This window comes from Solanum verrucosum, unplaced genomic scaffold (assembly GCF_900185275.1).
Source record: "Solanum verrucosum unplaced genomic scaffold, falcon-dt-bn FXZP01000085.1, whole genome shotgun sequence".
Lineage (NCBI taxonomy): Eukaryota > Viridiplantae > Streptophyta > Magnoliopsida > Solanales > Solanaceae > Solanum > Solanum verrucosum.
The window spans coordinates 2,525,804-2,544,579 of NW_026019839.1; the positions used below are offsets into that span (position 1 = coordinate 2,525,804).

Here is an 18,776-nt window from a genome sequence, read left to right on the forward strand (position 1 = left end):
AATTAGTTCAAGTCTCTAGAATTGATCAGAGAAACATTGAATGCATAAGATATCTCTCTTGCATTCATCTTTTTCTAGTATCTTTGCGATAAAATTCTCCTTCAATATAAGTTGCATCAGTTGCTCTGAGACAGTGCTCTATTCTTGACTTATTTGCAGTTCTTTCGGTTTGGTTACCATGTAATGTACGTCTCTTGGTGTCTTTTCTTTAGGTTTTTTGTATTTCCTAATAGTGTTTGTTCTCTTCACCATTTGAGCTGTGATATTTGGAGCTACTATATTAGTCTTCTCTCTCTGTTTTGGTTCATTTCCGTAGCAGCCTGTGTTCCTGACCTGAACTATTAGAAAATGAAAGAAGAATTTGTGTGCACGATTGACAATTACCTGCTCATATCCATTCTCCTTCATTACCCCCCAACTTATTAACTGTAGGGGGGTCTGCAGTTAACTGAGAAGGCGATTGATTGGCTTAAAAGGAAACGAGTTGAGATATATACATGTTTCCAATCACTAATTAGTGATTAGAAGTTGTGTTTTAATCTTGCTTGATATAACATCTGGTCTTGACAGAGTTAACGTTTAGTACTGATATGTGTTGCATTATTTGACTTCAAGTTTGGTATGTTCTTTCGTGCAATTTGTTGATAATTTTTTGGTTTTGTGTTCTTTTGATTTAATTAACTTATGCACAATAGTGTGATTTGTACCATTGAAATGAAAAGCTATTTGTTTGTATGTATGGTATGTTTGTCTTTCAATTGTTTTCATTCTCAATAATAGCCAAGTTAGAAAGACATCCATCTCACTTTTTTCTTATACTCCCTCTGTCCCAATTTATATGACTTACTTTCCTTTTTAGTTGGTTCCAAAAAGAATGACACATTTCTATATTAAGTAACAATTTAATTATAAAATATTTATTTTACTCTTAATGAAATGATTTACAGTCATACAAATTTCTATCATTCATTTTGGACCACAAGTTTTAAAAAATTTCCTTTCTTTCTTAAACTCTGTGCCGAGTCAAACGGTCACATAAAATGAGACGGAGGGAGTAGTTGTTATCAAATAATTAATGAGCATTCGAACCAAATACTAGTATGAATAAATAGTTTTGGTGCTCCCCTTAGAGGCACGATGCAATATTACCTAGTACATGTACAATTCACATGAGATTTTTTAACATATCAACAAGTCTTGCATAACCCTAAGCGGAGCTATGTGCCGGTTTACATCCGATATATGTATTAAATTATTCACTAAATATTTAGAAATAGTCGAATGTAAACTTAATTATTATTGTATATTAACTTGAGACTGTTGTAGGAACCTTTATATTTCAAAATATTAGATTCACCTATGCTCCTTTATTATTGTTTATCTCCTTCTATCAAATAGTTTAGATTCCAAAATGATAGTGTGCCATCTTAAGGTGTTTCTAAACATTCAAGATTTAAAGTTTACACATTAAGAATTATAGTCCTTTCAAGTGACTATAAATTTAATTATTTGTACATATTTTATGATTTCTTAAGATAAATATAGGGTTTAGATTAAAGTTAAGATGGAACTTCACAGTCACTCCAATTTCTAAACGGGTGGATTTTATCAACAACCCTAAATGATAAACCGTTTAACTTATTATTAGTATTAGGATTTGATCTCCAATTCACGTAACTCACCCCACATCTACATGCACTCTAACCTTTTTTGCATCGTCCTGTTGTCATTTCTATGAATTAACTCCAACTACTATGTTGTAATAATACCTAAGGTGTAGCTCATATGGAATGTAAGTTTATTCATCTTAATCAATAATATATTTTTTTGGTGTTCATTCTCTCTATTTTTATGTATTTATTCAGTCCAAATTATATCTCTATTGACTCATTTGGAAGCGTATTAATTATTGTTGAATTTATTTTAAAATTTAGCAACCATGAATGGAAAGACTTACGTTTTGAGAGACCTTATTTTGTTTAAGCAATAATAGCCTAATAGGTTATTAGAAGAAGTTTGATACATTGGGACGAGCGTTGTCACAAAAAAAAAGATTTAAGTGGATTGTAAAGAAATTATCAAAAGAATCAATTAGAAAAACCTTTCAATAACTTTGCATCTCAAAGAGCTAGAAGAATTAGCTTCGTATATATATATATATATATATATCTTTTTAAGTTTAAGGCCTTCATTTGATTTTCACTTTATACCACTAATATATTTGAGCCGTCCCTTATAAAAAGAATAGGGCCTTTGATGGCCATCCTTGGACTCCGCTTAACCATTACATAATTTCATTTTGTGTTCCTATATTAATCCCTACATAACTTTATTCCTTTCTCATTGCAGCACTTTCTTTAATTTACATTGCTGCATTCAAAATAAATACAAATAAAGGAGGAAAACGTTCTTAGCAAGAAAAAAAATGGCACCTAAAATCATTGTTCTTGCTCTGGTTTTCTTCGCCATGGTTTGTATGGCCTCCGCCATTGATGATTCTACAACAGCAGCTTTGAAAGACGCAGCTAATGCTCCTATTCCAATTGAAAACAACAACATCATTGGTATTCTTTTTACGTACTTTTCAAATATATAAATAATGTCTGAATTCACTGTCAAAATTCTAACTGCATGTGTCATGTAAATTGGGACAGGTACGATTAATGGGAGTGATGACAATGAAGCTGTAGCTGCTGCACCAGTTGGTGGACCAATTTCTGGAGTTACTTTTCCTGATATAAGCCTACCACCAACACCCAATGGAGCCACCACTAGCACTCTTGATTTCACCACAATTGCCACAATTATTGTTGCTGTTTCATTCTTTTTTTAATCATGACTGGAGCTTCAATCCATGTTTAACATCTTATTTTTCTTGGTTACATATTTTCCTGTCTTTAATTTATGCTACATGTTATCTTGGACAATATGTAAAAGACATCATCTTTGTAAACCATGAAATTTTAATGAAAAATGAAAAACTTTGAATCGGATTTTCTCTTCTTCTTTAATTTATGGGAAAAGGGTCTAAAAAATACTCCAACTTTGGACGAAATTGTTGTTATGATATCAAACTTTATGGACGACCTTTTACCCCCTACACTATTTAATAGTGTATTTTAAAGGTATATATGTGTCCACGTGGACACATTACTATTTATAATGATGCAATATTTATGATGTCCACGTGGACACATATATACCTTTAAAATACACTATTAAATCGTGCAGGGGTTAAAATGTCATTTCCAAAGTTTGGTATTGTTACAACAATTTCTATCAAAGTTCGGATATATTTCAAACATTTTTCCCTTAATTTATTGTGACGGATTATTGTTTACTCTGTTTAATGTATAGGAGGTTAAGAGTTTAATTCTTTTTAGATTCGGTTTGATTACTAATTATCAGTTAAGACAAAGTAAATATAAAGTATGTAGTTTTTTTAACATTAAAAGAATCAAGTCTGGATGTTTTCTGAGTGCTTGCAGGGGATTGAAACTATCTAGAGGAAAAAGATACAATTTCCATTAGGGACGTGCAAAAACCGATAAATCGAATTGAAAAAAAGTTCTATTGGTTTATGGTTATTGGACGAATGATTTTTAATGATTTTATAGAAAACAAAATTATTGGGTTATTGATTGTTTTGGTTTTTGAATATTTGTTAGGATTATTGGGTAAATTGATAACCTATTAAGACTAGTAATCTACTAGTTTGCTCGTCATAAATATTAAATATTAATCTCAATATATTACTAGTTATTGTTTTTACCCTTTAGCCTTCAATTTACATTTCATAGTAACTTCGAGTTCACTAATTCACGTTATACGGAATGTTAAAACCTAAAGAAAGAATTATGTTCTACCTAATTTCTCTTTGTTTTACACTTGCATAATTCTTTTCATTAGTTATTATTATTTATATTTCATGAGCATTAGTAAAGTTACATTATTGTGTAGTCGTGTCAAATTATTGGAGAAGTCATATATTTATTTTATAAGCTTTTTCTTATTGTTTACATAAAAAATCGAACCGTTAACGATCAAAACCGATAAAAAATATCTTATTGATTTGGTTATTGATTTTGCATATTTAAAAATAAAAAATTAATAGACTGAACCGATAATATATAAAATCAAACCAAATCGATCGATGCTGCGGAAGAGATGACTATATGAATGCTTTCATTGGTCACTCTTTGCCTTTAGAGGATTGAAGGAAACCAAATTTGCTGAATTGGAACTAATTAATAACATTAAATATATTTTTTATGTGATCTTCTCCTCTCTTTTTTTTAAAATTAATTTTGGACTTGAAGTCCTTTTAGGGAAAATTTTCAAAACAATAATTTTATTTCTTATGTACTAGGTTTTTTATCCATGTCTATGTCTCCCGCATTTACTTCTAAATTCTTTGTATTATCTATGTTTGTTAAAAGTTCCGTATATGTTTCGCTTGTTTCCGAATGTTGTTCATCTAAATCATCGTCATTTATTTCATCAATTCTTATTTTAGATAGATTATCTTGGTTATTTTCTTCTTTTCCTTCTAATTCATCTTCTAATTGCAATTTTTCTTTAAATTTAATTATCTCATTTGCTAATTTTGTTTTGTTTCATTTCATACATTTCTTTTAACATTGCTAGCTCTTTTTCTAGTTCTATTATTTTAGTATTTTTTACTTCTTCTAATTGTTGTACTTCCTTTTTTGCTTGTTGTTTTATTTTTTCAATTTCCGTTTTTCTATCTATTTCTTCATTTTCTTTTGTTATTCTTATCATAGCAGTTAAACTATCTTCTAGTTTTACTGTTTCTTTTTCTAACATTAAACTTATATTGTCACATATTTTCTTATATCTTCTTCCTAGATTAGAAAATATTATTTTTATTTTTAATCCGTCATAGTTTTCATATGTTTTTTCAGGACACCTTAGCAATAGTTTCACTATTTATTTAAAATGACAATATTTTAGTTTGTTAAGGGATGAGTTATGTATTTATTTTATTTTGATTAATTTGAAAGAATACAAATAATTAATAACAGAATAGAGAAAATCATGGAACAAAAAATTTCAAAAAGGAAAAAAAGATTTTAAATATAAATTAGTTACGTTTTGAAAGAGCATATGTTGCCATTTTTTCTTTCGAGCGTTTTTTTGCCTTGTTCTTAAGAATTCCAAATTATTTTTTTGCAAAAAATAGTTTTGCCTTCCGAATCATTCAATTGATAATTTTCAAAGCTTCTTCGAGTTGAATTCGACATATTCTTGAAACGGAAGTTTTCAAAATTCACGACTATAATTTCGTCAGTTCCATTGAATTCAAGAAATTTCAACATCAAATATTTTTGTTTTTGTTGATTATTTTATTTGTTTGGATGATATATTTGTATATCTCGACTATAATAGTGGGTTATTTTTTTTCTGATGAAATCGGTGAAATCTTTGTATGGTTTGATATTTTTAGCTTTTTTGGATGTTTTGTATCCAAACTATGATGTAGAACGATTGAAAGTGTTTGATTTTTTTTAGTTTCGTAGCAATTTTCTTTTTATTTGAATGCATACAATATTTTTGTATCCCATTATGTTAATGTAAGCAGTAACAATATGAGATTTTTGTATCCCATTTTTTTGGATGTTTTGTATCCAAATTATGATGTAGAACAAATGAAATTGTTTGTTTTTTTTAGTTTGGAAGCTGTTTTTTTTAATGCATACAGTATATCCCATTAAGTTAATGTAATAGTAACAATATAGGGATAGAGTCATAAAAATTCTGTGATATACTGAACAGAGTACAACTGGGGATTAAAATCATAAAGTAATTAAGAATTGTATATCAATATTTGTTGCCTTGTAGTAAGTTCTGGATACAATTAAATATTGAATTCAATTTGTTGTAGTTGAGCTAAAAGGTGAAATCTTTGTATGTAAATACAGATCAGTATGTATTGAGTGTGTGTTCTATATTTTTTCTTTTTGAAGCTAGCTACCTGGAAGTCCATCCAAGAAGTGACAAGGCGTACAACGAGCTATATGGGAAGAAGAGCAAGAATTCTTGCAGTACTTGTGTGTTTAAGGGGTACAATAGGTGTTCGTGTAGGAATGGACCGCGTATTGTTTAGTTAATGATGCTTGAATTTTATATCTTATTAGAGTGGAATTGTTTCCCAATTTCTAATGCCCTCTGTTTTATATATTTACTTGTTTGAAATTCTTTGAATATGTGTTCAACCGAAATGTATTCATATTCATGTTATGAATTTATTTTATTTCTGTGTATTTAACGTGTAATTACTTTAAAGTGTAATTGAAAAATTATATGAGTCACAAATTTAAATTATATAAAAAATGGAATACAATCTATATACCTAAAGATATGTATAACTTAAAATACAAAATATTGTTGGTATAGAATTATAATGAATACAACTCTTTTGGCATTCTAGTTTAAGAAAAAAAAATATAAATACAAATTAGTAGTAAAATAAAATGATATTGAAAATACATTTTTGGTGAAAACATAAAACATAGAATAAGTTGTATTCAAACTAAATAGTATTTATATTTCAATATCCAATCTTGTTATATTACTAGATGAGGGAAGCCCTCAACGTGTTCAATTAAAGATTTTTTTTTAAAAAATAATTATTATTTTGTAGAAGCAACATTCATATTCTAGTGTAGAGTTTTGTTGATTTCTTTACTTGTATATTACCTCTAAAGTAATCAAATTAAATTTTTATGAACGCAATGCTTCTTAGATAAGAAATTCTAAGAAATGTACAACTCCCATAAAAAAAGATGAACCAATATGTACACCATTATTCTTATAACAAAATAATTCAATTCGATGAATATAAAAATAGGCAAGAGACGCTCAAGAAGCAAAAACACTTGCCCATATACTATCAATACATGTATTTGATTGGACACATGCATTTGGGCCAATTTCACTTCTTGAATAATACAATGGCAAAAGATCTGTCTACAACGCACATGAAAATTCATTCAGCTCCTCCAGACTCTTCAGAAGATGAGGAGGCTAACAACATATTCAGTGAGATCCAATCAGTGAGGTATGAGAAGGGTAGAATGTAAGCTAACCTTACCACTAACTCGTGGAACAAAAAATTGTGTCATATTTGTGAAAGTATGAGTCTTCACATCAAAGGGCATCTCCTGTGGCCTGCACAGTAATATCTATTGGTGACTTCAAAATCATGTAAAACAAAATACACTGGCAATATCTTGATGCTATTCTAATGACCCTTACGAGATAATTTGTCACTATTAAGTTGAATGCAATTAGTTGCTATACTTGCTAATGATAACATTGAGATGAGGCCATGTTGGTTGTGGATCAAATTCAAATAGCAAGTATGGAGCACATGAATCCATACATTAACCCTCATTATCAACTCAACTAACAAAATACAACTCAACTAATTAAAATAATAAAATAAAATTGGGAGAAGTAAAATAATTAGCTTCAAGTTGTAGAGCATCAAAGAAAAACTATTTAGTTATTTTGGACGTATTATCAAAAATCTTTGTTGCATCAGTTGCTCATTTGATGGATCTTTTCAAATATCATTTGAAAAATCTAGATTGGAGTATCTAAAATGTATCAAAAGTTTCAATAATTGCTACCCCTTGAACATAATAATGACAAATTTCAACTAAGTTGAAAAGTATGAACAAAGTTGACTGTTCTTTATCCTTGTGAAAGTTGACTGTTCTTTATCTTTGTGATTTGATTAGTTTTATCAACTGAACATTTGCAAGGTTTCATGTTTTCATTTCTCATTAAAACATTTTTTTTCAATGGTAAACTGATATAATTTCTACGACCTTTCTACTTTAAGTACATTATCGCACCCATCTTTCATGTTATTTGTTTCATAGGTTTCTGCATTCTTAAAAGTGCATCCATGTTAATTTCTCTCTTTTTCTTCACCATTGAGATAATATTTTAAAGATGAAATCAATTTATATAAAAAAACAGTTAACATAAGACAAATTCATTCATTAATATCCTCTCTATAGTCTTTATTTGTTGGTTATTTGATCATCCAACATAACTTCCTCTTCCTATACTTTTTTAGGAGGAAACATTGAAAAATATTCTACACCATGTAATCCACACAAACAATGTAAGTAAACAATCCTTCAGACAAACTATATCCAAAAACTCTTTCACAGTTAACTCACCTCTCCTCTGTGTATTACCTAAATATGTGGAGTATTGGAGTGTTAAAAGTAGTCTACACAACAAATTGGAGCAAGGTTAAACTCTTCTATTTTAAGCATACTTGTGAGACCCAAAATTGGAGAAATTAAAGTCACGACGAAGAAGAACAATAAAGAAAGCAACAAAGAACCGACCTGTGAAGAAGGTTAAAGAACCTGTTAGCGTCAAGGCTTCGCCACATTACTATAGTCCTTTGTTGTGAACTCTTTCCTTCATTGAAGAAGGCCAACACTATCAAATACAACATTTAACACGTATTTTCACCGTTTCGCTGGAACTAAACTCAAGTGGACCTGTCACACACTCCTACACTCCTCGCTGAAAAACCTCTGATATCTCTTGTCAACTGTTTCCTATTATCTCGCATCAAATACACCAAAATTTCTTCCAAATGATCAATATAGGAATAGAGATTTACATCTATACAACACATGTATCTACACCAATAGATATTATTAAGCAAGAACTTCAAAAATTCAACCAACAGTAACCAGAGTAAGCCTGGATCTTGGAGAATGCAAGAGGTCCAGATGATATGACTACGGAAGAACAGAAACAGAACATATAGTTTTTGTTGGACCTGACCATCTAAACAATATTATTAGTCATTGCTAGTGAATCAAAGAGAAAATGGTTCAACTTTTTCTGAATAAACTATCTTTATCTATGCTTTTAATTATTATTTTTCTTTCAGTTGTTGATAAACTGAGGAGGAATGTCAACTAATATTTTTATTATTCATATAGCTATCGGTTAGGAAATGATTCCAAGGAAGTTCGATTAGCATGTTAATTTCTTTTATTTATATCAATATCTTTCATGCTATTCATACAAAAGCTCATCACTATCAATTAACCATTTTATCTATTCTTGGCAACAACCTGATACAATGGTATCTTTGGTTAAGGTAAAAAATTGTTGCTAGCTATACAAGCATTTCTCCTCGAACTTGTAATGAACTTGAAATGGATTTCTAGTTTCATAAAAGAAACTGTTTTTTAAATGAAATGAAACTTTATCTACATTTAGGAAATTGTAGTCCCTTACAGTTGAGAAAATGTGTTGACAATCCTAGCATTCATATTTCATTATATCCGAAGTAGGCTCCTTTTTTATATGTGTGAAGACTGCTTAGTCCTACATATTTCACACACAATATGTTAGTCTCTCTGTGGATAGTCAAACAACTTCCCTTGCTGCTGCAAGAGATATCTCATCAAGTGATCATTTGCTGGATTGACCAAAGTGCTTGTATGCTAATGAACAAAAAAGAAAGAGTCTTTTTGTTCAATCGAAGGGTAATGTGTGCACAATGTTACCCCTACTTATAGATGGTCAACTGCACATCGTTTGTTGATAGCCAGACTCGAGAATTAAGATGCCGAAATCAAATAATATCATTTATGTATATCAATCACAATTGTTACATAGTTCCAAATTCAACAGTTAACGGGTCTCATTTGGTTTGTCTTTGGTCATCCATTTGTTTTTTTCAAAGTATTGGTCTGACTGTAAATAGATCATCCTTTTCAACTTCATTTTACTTGCAGTATTATTAATTTCTCAATCTCCTTTTCTATCCATAAAGACAATCTGCTATTGAAGAAAGAGATTTTTGTAGATTCCCAACTCGCACAAACAGTAAACAAAAGCTTAGTAAAAGCAGCTGACAATTACCAAATGGAAGCTTAAGCAGTGTAGTTGGAAAGGAAATAGGAGTATGTGGTTGTTAACTAAAATATTAGTCATAGATAATTACCGTTGTCATACTTACAGCTAATAGCTTTGCCCTATTGTGATATTTACAGCTAACAGCTTTGCCCTGGATTGTTCTTGGCTTCACTCTGATATATACATGAATTATCGATTGTCAATGTAGGAAAACTAATCAACTTCGAGTTACTTCACTTATACTGTTATTAGGTTCTTAAAAGAACAGTAAGTGCATCTAATTTAAACATAGCTAAATATGTGTACCTTAGAAAGTTAATCATTAGAAACTAAACTGAGAAGCTTCATGTCGGTAGGCATTTCGACACTCTGTTGGAATCTCTAAAGGCAAAATTGGTAGCTGAAAATTGTTTGGTGTCGTCTTTTGAAGTTGAAATTTGAAATTTACCTACGGAATCGAAAAACTTTTTGGTAGAAAGCTTTGAAATTCACCATTGTTGAAGCTTGGGTCTGACTTGGTGATAATAACAATTTATTACACAGATTAAGCTGGTGATCACCATTCAAATCTCCATGTTAATGTTTATAGCTGAATTGATGACAGAAGAAATGTGAACGAAATTGAAATTTTGGTTCAGAATTAGAAAAAAATCGTAATAAGCCAATCCAGGTTTGAATTTTTTTGCTGAAATTTTGATGTCCTCTTTAATAAGTTCCTTCAAATTTTTGAAAGTTAATTGAACCGTGGGAAAAAACTTGAAGGAACACTGACACAATAGATGAATATGAACGAATGATCTAGAAGCCGACATAGTGTTTATCATTTACCCTTGAATAATAATATAATTACGATTATGCATGAGTTTAAAAAATTGGAAATAGGCTTGCCAAATTGAAGCCTATTCTGGAAACTATCTAAAAGAGATGATATGAGAGCTTCTAGAACTATGTTGAATGTGAGGGAATAAAAGTAAAAAAATAAGAAGTTGATTATATATAATTTGTCACTATCTCATACATTAATTACCATTTTACCATTGGTCGTCCATCTCTTCACGTTTCTATATAGTACTAGATGAGGGAAGTCGTGCTCTGCACGGCCCAATGTGTTCAATTAAAGGTTTTTTTAAAAAAAAGATAAATTCGTGTTCAATTAAAGGTTTTAAAAAAAAAGATAAATTTATTATTTTGTAGAAGCAACATTCATATTCTAGCGTAGAGTTTTGTTGATTTCTTTACTTGTATAGATGTCATATAGCTACAAATATTACCTCTAAAGTAATCAAGTTAAAATTTTACGAACACAATGCGTCTTAGATAAGAAATTGTTAGAAATGTACAACTCCCATTAAAAAAGTGAACCAATATATACACCATTATTCTTATAACAAAATATTTCAATTCGATGAATATGAAAATAGGCAAGAGACTGCTCAAGAAGCAAAAATCACTTGCACATATACTATCAATACATGTATTTGATTGGACATATGTATTTGGACTCACACCAACAATTTCACCTCTTGAATAATACAATGGCAAAGATCTGTCTACAGTGCACATGAAAATTCATTTAGCTCCTCCATACTCTTCTCTTCGAAAGATGAGGAGGCCAATAATATATTCAATGAAATCTGATCAATGAGGTATGAGAAGGGTAGAATGTAAGCTAACCTTACCACTAACTCGCGGAACAAAAAATTGTGTCATATTTGTGGAAGTACGAGTCTTCACACCAAAGGGCATCTCTTGTGGCTGTACAGTAATATCTATTAGTGACTTTAAAATCATGTAAAACAAAATACACTAGCAATATCTCGATCCAATTCTAATGACCCTTACGAGATAATATGTCACTATTAAGTTGAATGCTTAGTTGCTAGACTTGCTAATGATATCATTAAGATGAGGCCATGTTGGTTGAGGATCAAATTTAAATAGCAAGTATGGAGCACATGAATCCATACATTAACCCTCATTATCAACTCAACTAAGAAAATACAACTCAACTAATTAAAATAATAAAATCAAATTCGGAGAAGTAAAATAATTAGCTTCAAGATGTAGAGCATCAAAGAAAAACTATTCAGTTATTTTAGGCGTATTATCAAAAATCTTTGCTACATCAGTTGCTCATTTGATGGATCTTTTCTAATATCATTTGAAAAATCTAGATTGGAGTCTCTAAAAAGTATCAAAAGTTTCAATAATTGCTGCCCTAGAACATATTAATGACAAATTTCAACTAAGTTGAAAAGTATGAACAAAGTTGATTGTTCTTTATCTTTGTGATTTGTTTAGTTTTATCAACTAAACATTTGCAAGGTTTCGTGTTTTCATTTCTCATGTGACGTCTTAAACATTTTTTTCCAATGGTAAACTGATATAATTTGTGTGACCTTTCTACTTCAAGTACATTATCGCACCCATTTTTCATGTTATTTGTTTCATGGGTTTCTGCATTCTTAAAAAGTGCATCCATGTTAATTTCTCTCTTTTCCTTCACCATTGAGATAATATTTTAAAGATGAAATCAATTTATATAAAAAACCAGATAACATAAGACAAAATCATTTTTCATTAATATCATCTTTATAGTCTTTAATTGTGGGCTATTTGATCATCCAACATAACTTCCTCTTCCTATACTTTTTTAGGAAGAAACATTAGAAAATATTCTACACCATGTAATCCACACAAACAAAGCAGGTAAACAATCCTTCAAACAAACTATATCCAAAAATTCTTTAACAGTTAACTCATCGCTGTGTATTACCTAAATATGTGGAGTATTGGAGTGTTTAAAGTAGTCTACACAACAAATTGGAGCAAGGTTATATTCTTCTATTTTAAACATACTTGTGAGACCCAGAATTAGAGAAATTAAAGTCATGACGAAGAGGAACAATAAAGAAAGCAACAAAGAACCGACCTGTGAAGAAGGTTAAAGAATATATTGGCAATGACCTGATACAATGATATCTTTGGTTAAGGTTAAAAATTGTTGCTAGCTATATAAGCATTTCTCCTCGAACTTGTAATGAACTTGCGATATGGAATTCTAGCAAAAGAAACTGTGATTTTTAACGAAATGAAACTTTATCTACATTTAGGAAATTATAGTCCCTTACAGTTGAGAAAGTGTGATGACAATCCTGGCAATCACATTTCATTATATCCGAAGTAGACTCCTTCTTTATCTGTGTGAAGATGCCGCTCAATCCCACCTTTCGATGGTAGCTGGATTGGCAGTCATCTACATGACATACAAAGGGCCTTTGTGTATGCAAAATATCAAGAACAAAATATTTTAAGAGTGTTCTGATCTATGGAGAGTGCTTGTATGCTAATGAACAAAATGGAGAGTTTCTTTTTGTTCAATCGAAGGGTAATGTGTGCACAACGTTACCCCTACTTATGGATGGCCAACTGCACATCGTTTGTTGATAGACAGACTCGAGTTAAGCTGCCGAAACCAAATAATATAATTGATGTATATCAATTATACATCAATTATAATTGATGTATATAATTGATGTATATCAATCACAACTGTTACATAGTTCCAAATTCAACAGTTAACGGGTCTCATTTGGTTTGTCTTTGGTCATCGATTTGGTTTTTTCAAAGTTTTGGTGTGACAGTAAATAGATTATCCTTTTCAACTTCATTTTACTTGCAATATCATTAATTTCTCAATCTCTTTTTCCATCCATAAAGACAATCTGCTATTTGATTTCATTGAAGAAAGATATTTTGTTGATTCCTAACTCGCACAAAGAGTAAACAAAAGCTTAGAAGAAGCAGCTTACAATTACCAAATGGAAGCTCAAGCAGTGTAGTTGGAAAGGAAATAGGAGTATGTGGTTGTTAACTAAAATATCAATCATAGATAATTACCATTGTCATACTTACAGCTAACAACTTTGCCCTGGTTTACTATTGTCATATTTACAGCTAACAACTTTGCCCTGGATCGTTCTTGGCTTCACTCTGATATACACATGAATTATCGATTGTCAATGTAGGAAAACTAATCAACTTCGAGTTAGTACACTTAATACTGTTATCAGATTCATCTAATTTAAATACTCTCAACATAGCTAAATAAGCGTACCTTAGAAAGTAAATCATTAGAAACTAAACTGAGAAATTTCATGTCGGTAGGCATTTCGAGACTCTAATGTTGTCTGTTGGAATCTCTAATAGCGAAGTTGGTAGCTGAAATTTGTTTGGTGCCGTCTTTTGAAGTTGGAATTTGAAATTTACCTACGGAATCGGGAAAACTTTTTGGTAGAAAGCTTTGAAATTCACCATTGTTGAAGCTTGGGTCTGATTTGGTGATAATAACACTTTATTACACAGATGAAGCTGCTGATAACCGTTCAAATTTCCATGTTAATAGCTGAATTGATGACAGAACAACTGTCGACGAAACTGGAATTTGGGTTCAGAATTAGCAAAAAAATCCTAATAAGCCAACCCAGGGTCTAAATTTTTTTGCTGAAATATTGATGTACACTTTAAAAAGTTCCTTCAGATTTTTGAAAGCTGATTGAATCGTGTGAAAAAACTTGAAGGAACACTGACACAAGAGATGAATATGAAACGAATGATCTAGTAGCCCACATAGTGTTTATCATTTACCCTTGAATAATAATATAATTACGATTACGCCCTTGGTCGTTCAACCCATGGCTTTTCTATATAATAATAATAATATAATAATAATAATTATTATTATTATTTTACTTTAAAATTGTAGTCACTATTTCTCTGGATCAGTTTATATTCCAAAAATCAGAATGTATTTCAATATCAGTTTGTATTCCAAAAATCAGGATGTATTTCAATATCATTTTGTATTCCAAATGTCAAATGAATACCAAATAAGTTTGTATTTCCCTTCTTATAATATATTCATCACAATTTTATATATTATGGTTTCATCAAACTTATATTGCTTTAACAAAATAAAATACAAAAATATGTCTTCCTAATACAATTATGATTAAAACTGCAGAGAGTATACACATAAATACAAAAAATGTCTTACAAAAAATAAGATACAAAAAATGTCATACTAATATAGTTATGATTAAAATACAAAAAATGTCTTACTAATACAGTCATGAGGGAAATTCCCACAAAATTTGAGGGAAATTCCCCAAAACTTTGGTAATACACAAATCAAACGAGGAAAATTCCCCAAAATTTTGAATATTATTTGGTATACCTCTAGTAATTTTGATTGATTCAGTCATTGTATATGCTTTCCCCAAAATCTAAAACCCTAAAAGCAAATTTCGATATTATCAAATATAAATGTATTAAAAATCAAACAAAATAATTATATAAATGAATTTTTAGATTCTACTAAATCTGAAAAATTAAAACAAATCACAAAAAAAATTGTCTAAAAGACTAAAAATCTGAAATACATAAATATTTGATGAATATCTAAACAAAATCACATAAAAATCGAAAATATTGAATGAAAATCCATAATATATACAATTCGAAATATATATACACCATAATCGGTGATTTTAAAAAACAAATCAAAATAAATCTCAGTAAATAATGGAATTACCTTTGCCAATCGAGAAATTTCTTGAATTAATATAGAGATTTTGTTTAACAATCGAGAAATTTCTTGAATTAAAATAGAGATTTTGTTGAACAATTTGTAAGAACCTTGAAGAAAGAGAAGCTGGAAAACGTGAAAGGTGGGGAAATAAGGGTAATGGGTAGTGGTGTAATTATTTATTTCTTTTTAAACGGTTATTGGTTTAGAATTTGGTCCAATATAGGACTATTTTGATAAATAAAAGGAAATTTAAATAATAAAATCTGAATACAAATTATTTTCTAAAATATTGTCATTCTGACATTTTAAATAAATATTTTAAAGTGTTATTGTTTTGACTAATTATGTTAGATATTATGACTTAATTGCTAATTTTTCCTTTTATTAATGCCTTAATGTGCTTAAAGTTCAAACAAAACAAAGAAAAATGGGCAAATTACAGAAATCACATACTTTAAAGGCAAAATTACAATTTATCCCTTAAAAGTTTATAATTACAGAAATCTCTCATTTCCGCGCATCAAATTAGTGTATCAGCGCTTATATTATTGTATCTCGCACATCAGATTAATGTATCAACACTTATATTATTGTATCTCGCGCATCAGATTAATGTATCAACGCTTATATTATTGTATCTCGCGCATGTATCAGCACTTATATAGCTCTGATACATTAATCTGATGTGTGAGATACAATAATATAAGCGTTGATACATTAATCTGATGCGCGAAATACAATAATATAAGCGCTGATACATTAATCTGAAGCATGAAAATGAAGGATTTTGGAAATTTGTAAAACTTATAGGGGATAATGGTAATAAGTAAACTAAAATGTGGGATTTCTGTAATTTTTCTAAGAAAAATAGTACATTGTTGGCCCAAAACTCGATCCAGCTCAATTAGAGTTTCCTAATTTGTTCCTTCTTCTCTTTCCATTTTTTTCAATTCTCCATTTCTGCTTCTCCTAATTGCATCAACTAATTAATAACATTAAATAAGAGGAGAATGAAGATAATCCAAAACATAAAAAATGAAGTTAAAAAAATGTCATCAAAAATCTTTTTCCATCAATTCTCATCGGGCTATAATTACACTACACAACTAAATAATTTTTAGAGAGGAGTATTGGAATCACCTTTGAAATGTAACTATATCCTCCAAGTTCCAACTCATGCGTCATTTTGAGTCGAAAGGAGGATATAGTTACATTTCAATTAAGGTAAGTGTTAAAGAAAATGTCAATTGAAGTGTAAGTGAGTTTTTTTAACAAGTTTAGGGGAATGTATGTATTTTTCCCTAATATACAACAATCAAAATTGACATAATATATAAATATATGTATAATTTACATAAATCTTATAGTGTAAAGAGTAAATTACATCTTATTCCTACTCTTTTTCTAATTACAATAATCCTTTAAAAATTTTACCTTCCGGATACATAAGTCACCATCTGGATACATTAATTCACCATCTGGATACATTAATTCTAATACAAGAAAGAATCCTTCTGTTGCGCTAAAAAGGAAATAAAATTTGAAAATCTAATTAAAGCCCATAAATTACGCTTACGTTTCTTTTTACTCTCAATCATACAGAGGCAAATCCTAAACAGAACAAAGAAATTCAAAATTTCAAATTGCCCCCCTGTTCAGCGAAGGTTTATTTAATTCAAAAACTTTTGTCAAGACCGTTGATCTAGCCATTCTCGCTGAAGAGGAACGCCTTGTCATTATCCGCTTCGGCCATGACTGGGACGAAACTTGTATGCAGATAGATGAGGTGTTGGCTTCAGTTGCAGATGCATTAAAGAATTTTACTGTGATATACCTGGTGGACATCAAAGAGGTCCCTGATTAGTTGTACGATCCATCAACTATCATGTTCTTCTTCAGGAACAGGCACAACATGATTGATCTTGGCACATAAAACAATAACAAGATCGATTGGGCACTCAAAGATAAACAAGAGTTCATTGATATTGTTGAGACAGTGCACCAAAAGATTACTCTACCAAGTATCGTTACTGAGTGTCTGTTGATATTGTATTTTGTTTGTGGAATATGCTTCTCCAGTTCATCGAAGATCCTTTCAATTTTGATTCAAAATTGTTGAAAATTTTGAGATGCAAATTCTTCTCCTAGTTCATTGAAGATCCTTTCAATTTTGATTAAAAATTATCGAAAATTTTGAGAAGATACATCATAAATATCTTTGCTACCTAGCATTTTACTATTTATGTATGTTGTTTAAATTGATAAGTATTGTATTTATACTAGATACATTAAATAAGTAATTGTTGCACATAAGATGTTAGATTTGAGATCGATACATTATCGTATGGTAGTTGCTATGTAATTGATACATTTAGTTTAAATTCGAATTTACGTATCATATCTGAAAAATTAGTGCATGATACATTCTATTTATGATTGTCGTTTAAATAGATAAGTATTGTATTTATTCTATATATATTAAATAAGTAATTGTTGCTCCTAAGATGTTAGATTTGAGATCGATACATTATCATGTGGTAGTTGCTATGTAATTGATACATTTAGTATAAATTCGAATTTACGTATCATATCTAAAAAATTAGTGCATGATACATTACTATTTATGTATCTCGTTTAAATTGATAAGTATTGTATTGTTACGGGATACATTAAACATGTAATTGTTGCTCATAAGTTGTTTAGTTTGAGATCGATACATGTAGTATAAATAAGTATTTATGAATCATGCCCGTATAATTTGACGTAGCTATATATGTATCATATATAAAAAAAATTATGAATATGATAAACAATGATTTTGTTATAAAATAGTACTGCACATACATAACAAACATCTGATACATAGTCAATAAATAATTACCTTTGCTCGTGTTTTTCCTGTAAAAAAAAAAAAGAACTGGAAAAAAGATAAATGAAGAACTACTCTTGATTAACTTTAAATCGTTAATCGGGCAGAGAAAATATTTAAAATTAAAAATAAAAAGGAGTAATGGAGGTAACTGGTGATATAGTGGAGTGATTATAGACATGAAAAAAGAGAGAAAATTGTGGAGTTGTAAGATTAAAAGTTATGTATCTGAAAAGGAGAGAATTTGAGAAAAAAGAGGGATTTTTGTAATTTTTTAAAATGGTAGGGAATAATAGAAAATAAGGTAAAAAATGGTGTGTAGTTAGAAATTTTTCCTAAATATATATTACCATTAACTTGCTTCATTTAACAACTATGATCTTTAATTTT

At 29.8% G+C, this 18,776-nt stretch overlaps 2 protein-coding genes across 2 annotated transcripts in view; both read left to right on the forward strand.

Moving 5' to 3' along the window:
- LOC125815441 (uncharacterized) overlaps positions 1-18,776 on the forward strand; it is a 426,658-nt gene that overhangs the window by 150,763 nt on the left and 257,119 nt on the right. The gene's annotated exons all lie outside the window — the stretch shown is intronic.
- Positions 2,335-2,981, forward strand: LOC125815431 (uncharacterized). The gene is made up of 2 exons (XM_049494903.1): positions 2,335-2,564; positions 2,655-2,981. The coding sequence occupies exons 1-2, from the start codon at positions 2,426-2,428 to the stop codon at positions 2,831-2,833; spliced, it is 318 nt and encodes a 105-aa protein (XP_049350860.1). The 5' UTR covers positions 2,335-2,425; the 3' UTR covers positions 2,834-2,981.

Excerpts from the sequence above, each read along its gene's own strand:
- LOC125815431 (XM_049494903.1), top strand. The coding sequence starts at position 2,426 with ATGGCACCTAAAATCATTGTTCTTGCTCTGGTTTTCTTCGCCATGGTT. Across the intron at positions 2,565-2,654 it reads TGAAAACAACAACATCATTG|GTACGATTAATGGGAGTGAT; the intron begins GTATTCTTTTTA and ends AAATTGGGACAG.